This window comes from Ailuropoda melanoleuca, chromosome 16, assembly GCF_002007445.2.
Source record: "Ailuropoda melanoleuca isolate Jingjing chromosome 16, ASM200744v2, whole genome shotgun sequence".
Taxonomy (NCBI): domain Eukaryota; kingdom Metazoa; phylum Chordata; class Mammalia; order Carnivora; family Ursidae; genus Ailuropoda; species Ailuropoda melanoleuca.
The window spans coordinates 9914608-9926243 of record NC_048233.1 but is presented as its reverse complement, the minus strand read 5'-3'; the positions used below and the strand labels follow the sequence as shown (position 1 = coordinate 9926243).

The following is an 11636-nucleotide window of genomic DNA, read 5'->3' as shown; positions in this document are numbered from 1 at the left end:
ATAGGCATATCCAGTAATCTCTGCCATTTCCAGTAGATTATTTTATAAACATTGCAAATTATGAAGGCCTAATATGGAATTTCTTTTTTACAAATTGAGACTTTCCTCATTTAATCTCAAGGAAAACTTTGATTTTTCCCAATGGCACATCTGAACTTTTTTTGCTGCTTTAGTGAAGCAAGATTAACTTGGTATGTATTTTGTCATGAAATGCTTTTTCCCCATTTTAGAAATCACTACCTTGAATTTTCCCCTAAATCTGGTCTTGCACAATCTTCCCTAATCAACAGTACACCTTCCCTAATCCTAATCAACAGCTACACCCTCCATGCATTGGCTCAGTTCAATGATCAAGGGGTCATTTTCCATTCCTTTCCCTTACTACATTTCTCTACTCAATCCATCAGCAAATGTGGATGATCCTATCCCTAACATATCTTTCAAATTCCTACATTTATCTCTATTTCCACTTCTGACATCACCATGTTAGTCCACACTCATGGACTATCCACAATCTCAATTCCTAGCTACAATCACCTCTTGTCTACTCTTCCTCAGTATCTCCCATCTAGTCTTCATGCTTTCATACTTATCCTATTCCAGTCCATTCTTTCAAATTCCTACATTTATCTCTATTTCCACTTCTAACATCACCATGTTAGTCCACACTCATGGACTATCCACAATCTCAATTCCTAGCCACAATCACCTCTTGTCTACTCTTCCTCAGTATCTCCCATCTAGTCTTCATGCTTTCATACTTATCCTATTCCAGTCCATTCTATAGCATTAAGAATCATTGTCTCAAAATTGAAATTTCATTGGGGGTGCCTGGGTGGCTTAGTCAGCTAAGTGTCTACCTTCGGCTTAGGTCATGATCCCAAGGCCCTGGGATTGAGCCCCACGTTGAGTTTCCTGCTCAGTGGGGAGCCTGCTTCTCCCTCTCTCTCTGCCTGCCTCTTCCCCTGCTTGTGCGTGCTCTCTCTTTGTCAAATAAATAAGTAAAATCTTTAAAAAAAATTCAAATTGCATCAAGTGACTTACTGTTTAAAATTTTCCAATGGCTTCTCAATGTGTGTAAAATACAGTGTAGACTCCTTGCCCCCAAGACTCCTGTCCCCTCTAACTTCATTTGCTGCAGTTCTCTCTTTAGCTTGCTAAAACCAGCTATTCTTTGTTCAGTTCCTCAAACTTATCAAAGCTTTCCCTCATCTTTGAAACTGTTCTTCCCTCATTCTGCCTTTTCCAAGGGTTCTCTGCACTATTCATGATTGCTATCATTTTATTTTTGACTTTTTCTTAAGCTCTGTGAGGGCCATGTATCAGAGTCCCTGACTGTCTTGCCCACTCTTTTACCCTCAGCTGCCTCTACACTATTCTTGGCAGATAATTTTTTAAACAGTACCTTTTGAACACAGAAACTGTTGAATCAATGTAATGCAAAACCTAATTAGAAGTATTATATTGGGGAGGAGTAAGGACATCTATTTCAATGAGACTGGAAAGAAGGAGGAAAGAGCAGGCACTGGTCTGTAGGGGCTTATAGCTTTGGGCTAGGAAGTTACCCGAAGGCTTGATTTCCTTTCTGAATGAGGAGGACAAATCCCCTGCCTAGAATTGATGAGCAGGTGAGGGGGGTATGGGGTTTGAAGGGAGCCACTGAAAAATTTTTTTAAAGATTTTATTTATATATTTATTTGAGAGAGAGAGAAAGAGAGAGAGTGCAAGTGGAGGGAGGGAGAGGGACAAGCAGACTCTGCACAGAGCCGAGGGCAGGTCTCAATCTTACCACCCTGAGCTCATGACCTGAGCCAAAATTGAGGGGCGGTCGGGGCACCTGGGTGGCACAGCGGTTAAGCGTCTGCCTTCAGCTCAGGGCGTGATCCCCGCGTTATGGGATTAAGCCCCACATCAGGCTCCTCTGCTATGAACCCTGCTTCTTCCTCTCCTACTCCCCCTGCTTGTGTTCCCTTTCTCGCTGGCTGTCTCTATCTCTGTAGAATAAATAAATAAAATCTTAAAAAAAAAATTGAGAGGCAGTTGCTTAACCAACTGAGCCACCCATGCACCCTGGGAGCCACTGACATTAGAATGACTGATAGGAGTAGTAGAATTACAAAAGAAACTCTGGAAAAAATGGCAGGTGCTTCAGGTGGTGTTGGGGACCATGACCTTGTCATGACCTCTTTTAGTAGAGTTGAGTTTTCTGCAGCACTGCTCAGAGCATAGACTTTGAGGAGAAATCAGCTTCACTGAATCAATGTTTAAAGTTTAAAAGATAGGTGTGAGGAAAGTAAAAAGGCGTTTAAAAAAGTTGAGAACAGTGGTGAAAGTGAATGCACTGATTAACAGAGATCTTATATTGAGTAGAGAAAGAGGTGAAGCCAAATGGTTGCTGATACTCTGAGAAAATGGGAGGATTACAGGAATGCAAGTATCCCTGTGTCTGAGGAGAGGGAGGGGCAGAGGGGAGAAGCAGAGCTCAGAGATCTCTTTAGAATAAGATACTTTCAGGAGGATTTCTTCCAAGATCTTTTTCTACTGTATGATGTTTTAACTTCTTCAAGACTGTGGTATCTTGAAGGACAAACGAGCCTAGAATATTTTATGGAATGTGTGATAATGAAGTGATTTATTTGGCAGTAGCAAAACAAGGCCACTACAGGGTCTATTAACAATTCATGCATCTTAACAATTTCCAGAGGCAATTTGATAAATGACTCAGGATAAATTCAGATCACCAGCAGCTTATACTCAGAACATTTTCCCCCTTGGGCTGAGGGAGCATTCCAAGAATGTATTTAATGAGGTGCTATACCAATCAGCCTTTCCCTGGGTATACGTCTCCGTAAGTGCTGAAGCCAATTGCTGAATAAACGTGTTTTCTCAAATATTCCTTACCTCTATACAGACCGTTTTAAAAGGAATCACATATTTTTAGTTGTTAACCTCAATCAACAAATCTTTATTGAAGAAATAAAGTGACTTTTGGTGTGACTTAGTGATAACATCACAGGCTGACTGGCAAAAGGACAAATGATTCTCAGTGGAATCAGCAGAAAGGTGAAAATTTGATGTCAATAGTAAGAGTATCAAATACGTGTGCATAATACTTTACAAATCTTGTCGTTTATATTTAGTTTATTTGATCCTCACAACAACCCTTGGAGGTGTTATTATCCCCTATTTTACAAGTGGGAAAACTGCTCTACAGATTTCCGATGATTTATCTAAGGTCACTGGCATGTCATTTTTCCCCAATGCACTACACTTCCTCAATTGCCAAGTAACAATACATTACATCCTCAAATGTCCAGTAGTATGTCAGGTGCACAGCTTAGCACTACAGGGCAAGATGGTGGCCCCCGGAAGTATCCCCTCCAGGCTGAGTTCAGTTAGTCGCTCCAGGAACTGGAGAGGGGTACGGAGAGCCATTTCTACCATGGTTCCACTAGGTGGCAGTGAAGGCCACCCCACTAGAGTGTGCCACTATGGACACGTGGCTTTAAGTGGTCAAAGCTGGAAACAGAAAAGAAGCAAAACAATGCTATTCTTTTAGACTTAGAAAACACAGCATATGCATGTGTATGCCTGCATGCGTGTGTGTGTGTGTGCACGTGTGTTTGCAAGGCAGAGGAACCGAAAAATGAGTAGAAACTGTTTCGGCACTCTGTGCAGTTTCTCATACTGCTAGTGGGTAGGACCAAAGTGAAGGAAAGACTTTGATATTTGGCACTTTGATACTATACTGTGTTCTCTTAACCCGTATCTGCAATTCTACCCCTGGATCCTGGATGTCCACTTAGGTTGACATGATGTCCCAGAGTATCATTGCCATTCAGCATAAAAGTGAATGTTCTCTCAGGAGGAAAAATTCATGACTTCGATGCATTAATGTCTGTGGCTGTGCCTATGCTCTTGTCTTTCTCCTCAGGTGTGTTACTATCTACTACTGTGTTATAGCTGGTGGAAAGAAAAACCACTTGCAGTATCCTATGGGTAAAGGAACTCAACAGCTAAAGGAATTCAAGATAATTTTGATGTTTTCTTGGTTCTGTAGTAATCAGCATCGCTAGAGATTAATTGCAAAGTCTGGCCACCAGACAAGGAATTCAAGTTTCCCGTTAGGGCAGTTCCATCTTAGAAAATAGATGTGGCTGGAAATCAAGAGTTGGAACCCATCCTTTCCACTGAAAAATGTTTAGTTGTCTTCCTAAATCTTCCAAAAGTTAGAAAGAAAAGTTTCATTTATCTGTCTGTAGCAACTCTGGAGAAACCCCCACCCCATATATAAAACCAGAGTTCCCATCAATTTGAAGCGTGTTCTGCTCGAGGAGACTCATCCTTTGGAGGGAGCTGCTTCTCTTCTGGCACTGGGGGTAGATCAGGCGCCTTCTGTCCACACCTTGCAACGGTGAAGCGACTCATGTGAAGAGCTTCTTCATACCCTGGGAGGGTGTCCAAGGAGGAGGGCAATTGGCCAAGGGGACTGTGGGAGTGAGCCACAGCCAGGATTCTTCGAGCTGCAGGGCCAAATATTGACTGCAGGGCTAGAGAGGAAAGAAGGAATAGAACTAAAGTAAATGTGTGGGCGCCCGGGTGGCACAGCGGTTAAGCATCTGCCTTAGGCTCAGGGCGTGATCCTGGCGTTATGGGATCGAGCCCCACATCAGTCCTCCGCTATGAGCCTGCTTCTTTCTCTTCCACTCCCCCTGCTTGTGTTCCTTTCTCTTGCTGGCTGTCTCTATCTCTGTCAAATAAATAAATAAAATCTTAAAAAAAAAAAAAAGAACTAAAGTAAATGTGACATCCTCAGAAATCAGGGACTTACAACACACTTAATTTCCCTTCATTTTTAGGAAGTGTCCAAACCATTGTCACTCTTGGCCACATACATTATGAAAATGCCGTGAAGCTTGTTTGGAAACCAACTTCACTCTGGTGGAAGATCCTGTCTTCTCTGGGGTCCTCAACTAATCTAAATTGTGTCTCACTCAATTTGTATCTCATAACACTGTCCTTCCCCTTTTACGGACTTGGGGCCCTTTATGCCAACCCACTGATAATGTGGACTCCTCAAAATATTTATCTTCATCTCATTTATCTTTTCTCAAAGGACAGTAGGTGAAGCAGGGAAGGTAAACAGCAACGTATTCTCTATTCAAAAGAAATATCACAATATCACAATGTTGTGCCACCCGCTGTCCTGACTGGTCTTTCTTCTCCCATTTCAGGAAAGAAAATAATATGAAGAGAACAGAAGGACATAAAGGAAAGTGTTTTATAATCATCAAGGTGATGTTAGGCTAACATTTAAGTGTATTTATTAACAGATATATGACATAAAAAAAGAATTGAAAGTACACATGACTAATTTCTTCAAAGATATAAAATGATATAATGTAATGAAAATACAGGTTCTCACAAAATCCAAGACATTTTTGAAAAAGGGTTACACTCAGACCTTTAAATTGTTTTATCTAAATAACTTTATAAACTAGGTAGTTCCTCCTATAAGACTTTTCCAATATTTTCTCCAACATTCTACTTCTTTCTTCGCTCTATCATTAGACCAATATTTGAGAACACAGCATCAGTGAGAGTCTAGGTCACCTCACCATCAGGCACCTGGAAATTAAAACAACCTTGAGTTCTAGAATCTCTAGTACTTTTCAATCCATGTTTTTCTTTCTTTCTTTCTTTCTTTCTTTCTTTCTTTCTTTCTTTCTTTCTTTCTTTTTTTTTTTTTTGAAGATTTTATTTATTTATTTGACAGAGACAGCCAGCGAGAGAGGGAACACAAGCAGGGGGAGTGGAAGAGGAAGAAGCAGGCTCCCAGCGGAGGAGCCTGATGTGGGGCTCGATCCCAGAATGCTGGGATCATGCCCTGAGCCGCAGGCAGACGCGTAACAACTGCGCCACCCAGGTGCCCTCAATCCATGTTTCTATATTGTTTCATCATCCTGATCATTCTTTTGTCTTTTTTTTTTTTTTTTAAGTAGGCTCCTCACCCAGCATGGAGCCCAATGAGGGACTTGACCTCACAACCCTGAGCTCAAGACCTGAGCTAAGATTAAGAGTCTGACACTTAACCAACTGAGCCACCCAAGTGCCCCCTGACCATCCCCCCACTTTTTAAAAAGATTTTGTTTATTTATTTGACAGGACAGCGAGCAAGAGCATAAGTAGGGGGAGTGGGAGAGGGAGAAGCCGGCTCCCAGCTGAGCCGGGATCCTGACCAGGGGCTTCATCCCAGGACTCCAGGGTCATGACCTGAGTGGAAGGCAGAGACTTAACTGACTGAGCCACCCAGGGACCCCCTGATTGTCATTTTAAACCTCCTCTCAGGTCATAATGCCAGAGTACTCACAAGTGATTGTGCTCTGGAGAGTGCTGTCATGATCGAAAGCGATGACTGTCACTTCATAGGGAGGCCGGCCCTCATCTTCCCCATTTTGCTGGTGACTCAGACAGCAGCGGAAGCATGCAGAAGTCAGGCCGCACAGGAGAAGCAGTGCGCCAATTACCACCAGCAACCTGTAAGAAGACCACCCCCAGTGAGAGCTCTGTGATCTGGTGTGTTTCCCAGCCCTGGCCATAATTGGTCTTCAGTGTCTGCATTTTGACTTTGTTTGACTATTTTATACAATAATCCTAAGATTTTAATATCAACACTTTCACTTCACATACATACTTTGTCAGCAAGACTAAATCAGTTCATTAAAGCAATAAGAGATCTAATTCGGTTTGGAGGGTCTGCTTTCTATTTTATATTCTCCTCTCTGTAGAAATTTCTAGAGCTGACCCTGAGAAAATATGCAATAACCTTTTAATGTTGGCTGAAGAGTTGGTATTGAAATAGGAAATCCTGGCATATTGTCACATAGTTAATGATGAGGTAAAGAAACTTTACTCCAGGAGATGCTGGGTAAGTAGGTGGCTGTCTCACACATTTTTTTTTTTCCTGATGTCAGTATATATAAAAACTAAAAAAATAAAAATGAATGCCCCTGAGAAAAATAAAGTTCCTTTGAAATGTCTTTTTGGGTATGATAGCTGAAACTTACCATATATACCAGAGATGTACCCAATCTGTGGTCAGGCAACTATGGAGAAAGAATAAAGGGGTTTTTTTGCAATAAAAACATAGTTGGTGCCTTTTGTAGTTCCAGAATCAGGAATATGAGTTACAATATAATTTGCTACTTTGTTATGATAAAGGCATCACAACTTATATATATTTTTTAAGTTTGCATTTTAATTCCAGTTAACATACGAGTTATACTAACTTCAATATAACCTGCAGAATCTATTGCAAAATGGGATGCCTTAAAGTGTTTAGTACTAGAGATGGCATTGTGTAAATAATTTTGTAAATCATTATAAGACAGACTAGTGATTATGAAAATGGTGTTAATAGAAAATATAACCATGATCACCGTAAACATTTATGATGACAATGACCAAGAAAGAATTTGGAATGTAAGTTTACGAAGTTTGAAAATGGGCACGAAAGTTAAGGTTTGTATATATATTTGAGATCAATAAAATTTAAACATAAAGAAAATTTCTGTTATAAGCATGAAAACAATACAATGAAGTTTGTAATTTATGTTTTGCAAATTGTTGCAAAAAAGGTCACCATTAAACCATAAAAATTCCCCTAAGCCGTGGAAAAAAACCCTAAAATTTCACGTCCAATAGGAAAACTGATAAGCACACCCACTGAAGCCAAATAGGAAGGAGGAAAAATGTAGAAACCAACTTCACCACGTTGAAAGTTAAATTAACTGAATTTTCTCTATAGAGGTGACAACAATATGGGTTGCATGGAAGAAGGAGTATGGCATAAGCTCAGGAGTGGGAAGGGGAGAGGAAAGAAATATTTGTCTTTGAAGATGAACAAATGTAATAATACTTTCTGAAATATTGAGCTATTGAAACCTATTGAAATTCTCTCCCACATTCTCTCTTTGATTGCACGGTTGTAGAATACAGTTAGCTTTTTCAATAGACAATGTCTCCTCTCGGTTTCTCACATTCTCCATTTATTTAAAGCCTCTTCTAGTTCTACAGTATTATGATTCTGATTCTGTCAAAAGTGATTCTTCTGGAGTGGAGGCGTCTAAAACCTCAGACAGTGTGGCAAGCAACCAAGGCCACCAACATTTCCCCTGGGTTTAACAGTCTTGGGGCTATTGAGAAACGCTTCCCATGGCTAAATATGTGTTTTCCTTCAGGCTGAGCAAGTGTTTTGTTCCAGCTGGCCCTGCTTTCTTAGTAATTTACCTCCAAGTGGAACGAATCTCTTCCCCTTGTATGTCCTCTGTGTCTGTGTAAGACCTAAGTGTGATAGGTTTCGATTAGGGGATAACGACCTCAAAGCGATAGCTGAATGAAGTCTGCAGTAAATACTGACATGCCCTAAAATACAGAAAATGCTCTTCATGTTTCAGATGGTGATGCTACTTTGGAATTACCCAAACATATGTGCCCAGGATGAGATTTTAAATCCAGTCTGTCCTGATGAGTCACTGAGAAGCATGGAAAAGAAAGCCTTTTGCAAATTTCTGTGACTGTATAAATTGAGATTAATTCCGTTGTTTTAATGGGAAGATAGGTTTTGGAAAAAATGCTTTCAGTGATGTTATTTTAAGTACTCAGGATGACACGAGGGCATGTCTTTCTTTTTGCATGACCAGTCTGTGAGATTAGTGGGTTGATGCCCATTTAAGTAAAGATAAAGGGAAGTCACAGATCTTTAATGACCTCTTGACCCTGTGTTGCGTACTAATGTTTTTCTCTGTTTCTCCTTCTTCCCAGTTTGGTCTCAGATACTTACTGTTCAGGATTCACGCAGTTCTCCTCACATCTTGCCGGGGGAAGCTGTAGGAAGGGAAATAGTCTCAGGGCAATGTCTCATCTGCTCTGCTGAGCAGCCTACCAACAGTTCCTCACGACTCAGCTCTGTGAGTTTCCTTGGTGAGAGCCGGGAAAATATGAGGACAAGGTCATAGGGTCAGCCGTGTTTAGGACTGTTTCTTTTCATGGCTCCCATGCCTGTTGATTATTATATGCGAAGTGGGAGAAACTAGAAGAGCAAATATCTAATTTGCGGGAGGTTTTTTGTTTGTTTTATTTTGTTTTATTGGTGGTGGGTAAGCATTACAACTTTTGTGAATGAGAGGCACAGGCAACATTTAAATCAGTTTGTTGTAGAAATGTCCTGATCTGTCCCTCAGGATATTGTTGTTGTCTTCCTAATTCTTTCCCAGCTACAAATCGGATTCTACCCCACTCCTCTTTTTTATTTCCTTAGCTCATCTATAACACACCATACAAAAAAAGGAGAAAAAGGAGGGGAACAATTTTTTTTTTTTTAAATTTAATGGCTACTATATGCCAGTCAGGCTGCTAAGAATTTTCAATATGTCATACCATTTCGTCATAATAATCATGTAGGTGGGTATATTTAGCCTTATTTTGAAAGGTTATGTGACAGAAGCAAAGGGGTTTAAGTTGACATTACCAACTGCATGCTCCTATTGATATAGCCAGAATTCAAATCAAACTCTTATCATATACGTGTGGTTGAATGAATTAGTAGAATGAGGGCTAAATCTGCTCTAACAACTCCTTGATATTGCTACCAAGTCCCTTCTGCTACTGATAATGAAAGCCTCTACTCCTACTTTTACCTTGTATTTCAGTTGACTTTTTCCTTCACACAGAGACCTTCTGTTTAGAAACTGCATCTCTCTTCCAGTAAATTGAATGACTTAATATTCTCAGGAAAATAACAACAAAAACCACGAAGGTCCCCCACAAGGGACAGATATTTGTACTTATTGAGAGTTTAATGGGAGGGAGAGGGGACACACAAGTTCATGACATATCAGGTGAAAAGGATTTGTAAAAGGACTAAAGAGCTGTCCCCTGCAGACAATATTTGAGAAATTCCTTCTTCTTTTTTTTTTTTTTTAAATTTAAAATGGTTGGCCACTAAGGATGACAAAGGATGTACTTCCTCAACCCAGTTCTGGTTCTTTGTTTCTCTTTTCTGACTAAAGATAAGAGAAACTTAAAGTACTGAACAGACAAAATACTTTTTTTGTGACTATTGCCAAAAAAGAAAAAAAAAAAAAGAAAAGGAAAGTGAAGGGCAAGGAAAAGAACAGGAAGCAAAAGGAAAATACAAGAAGAAATGGATTTACAGACAATAATTTAACTGGTATATAGAAAGCAAAACAGGCAGTCAATTCTCTGCTAGGAGATGTACAGGAATCTGATATGAGCCAGTCACTTCATTTGCTTTTCTTCTTCTTTTTTTTTATTTTATTCAAAGTAAGCTCCACACCCAGCATGGAGCCCAACACAGGGCTTGAACTCACAACCCTGAGATCAAGACCTGAGCTGAGATCAAGAGTTGGGCGCTTAACTGACTGAGACACCTGGCACCCTTGCTTTTCAAACTCTTAACTAGTGTTCATAGCTGTGGAAACTTCCCCTTGACAGTTATCCAGAATCCTCAATCCAATGACCCTTTTCTCAGCTAACAGGTTACTTGGGGGCTTCTGATTTTTGGTGGGGAGGAATAAAAGGTCGGAAGTATTTTTCAACAGTTTTCCATCTTTTAACTTATTTCTGATCTGGAGGCACCTAAGCTGCTGGAATTGTATCAGGGCTGTTGTGGAAACTCTGTTTAGGGGAATTATGTAATTCATCTTGATAATTTATTTGGGATTTTGAGGGATGAATGATAAGATGCTAAAAGAGAGAAATATAGATAAGTGGCACTTTTAAATTACCATAGCTATCTGCATGAATCTATGGTTACCCTAATTTCTTTCTCTCTTTTTTTTTTTTTAAGATTTTTATTTATTTATTTGACAGAGATAGAGACAGCCAGCGAGAGAGGGAACACAAGCAGGGGGAGTGGGAGAGGAAGAAGCAGGCTCATAGCAGAAGAGCCTGATGTGGGGCTCGATCCCATAACGCCGGGATCATGCTCTGAGCCTAAGGCAGATGCTTAACCGCTGTGCCACCTAGGCGCCCCTGTGCCACCCAGGCACCCCCCAAATTTCTGTTCCCCCATTTCAGGGAAGCCATCAGCCACACATGGGCCATGTAACCCTGGAACACAAAGGACACATTCTAGTTATTCTTTTCCCTGCTACCTCTTTGGTCCAATATATGTCTTTCCCCTCATTCATTTCCCCCAAGGTTCTTCTGACAGTTGCTTTATCTGAGAAACAAACAAATAAACAAAAGTTTTACTTCTGCATTTTCTCAGCTCACCTGGATGCAATGCATCAGGGCAGAGGCTGTCACGGCCTGGGCTCGCACCCCCATGGGGCTGAACTGCTTCTCCAGAATCAGCTACGGAGTGTCCGTGTCCGTTGCCTCCTTTCCATGCTCTGTGTTGGTCTGACTTCTTGACCTGGAGGACTTAAGGAGACAAACTTTTCTCAGCAATACATCTTTCACTCTCTCTCTCCTCTTACTCCTTCGGGTTTTTATTTCCTGTGGTCTGTCTTTCCCCTTTCATCCTGGCTTCTATCTCTATGTCTATTTGTTGTTATGGTCCCCACTTTTGCTTCCCTCTGCCTTCCTTCTTTCCCTTCTACTAGCAATCT

General features: G+C 40.7%; 2 protein-coding genes across 4 annotated transcripts in view; one reads left to right on the top strand and one right to left on the bottom strand.

Annotated features, from left to right (window-relative positions):
• Positions 1-2948: 2948 nt before the first annotated feature.
• Positions 2949-11461, bottom strand: TMEM52B (transmembrane protein 52B). Of its 3 annotated transcripts, none has more exons than XM_034645557.1 (5): positions 11299-11461; positions 8843-8886; positions 7068-7106; positions 6371-6537; positions 2949-4574 (listed from the first exon to the last, which is right to left on the bottom strand). In XM_034645557.1, the coding sequence occupies exons 1-5, from the start codon at positions 11350-11352 to the stop codon at positions 4309-4311; spliced, it is 570 nt and encodes a 189-aa protein (XP_034501448.1). In that variant the 5' UTR covers positions 11353-11461; the 3' UTR covers positions 2949-4308. The 3 variants fall into 3 exon arrangements, with proteins under 3 accessions (XP_034501448.1, XP_019661594.1, XP_034501449.1); XM_019806035.2 differs by having other exon boundaries at positions 2949-4550; positions 11299-11450; XM_034645558.1 differs by lacking the exon at positions 7068-7106.
• Positions 6558-11636, top strand: part of OLR1 (oxidized low density lipoprotein receptor 1) — a 32662-nt gene continuing 27583 nt past the window's right edge. The window contains exon 1 of the mRNA XM_034645549.1: positions 6558-6576. The gene's annotated coding sequence lies outside the window, so the exon portion shown is untranslated. The remainder of the gene's footprint in view (positions 6577-11636) is intronic.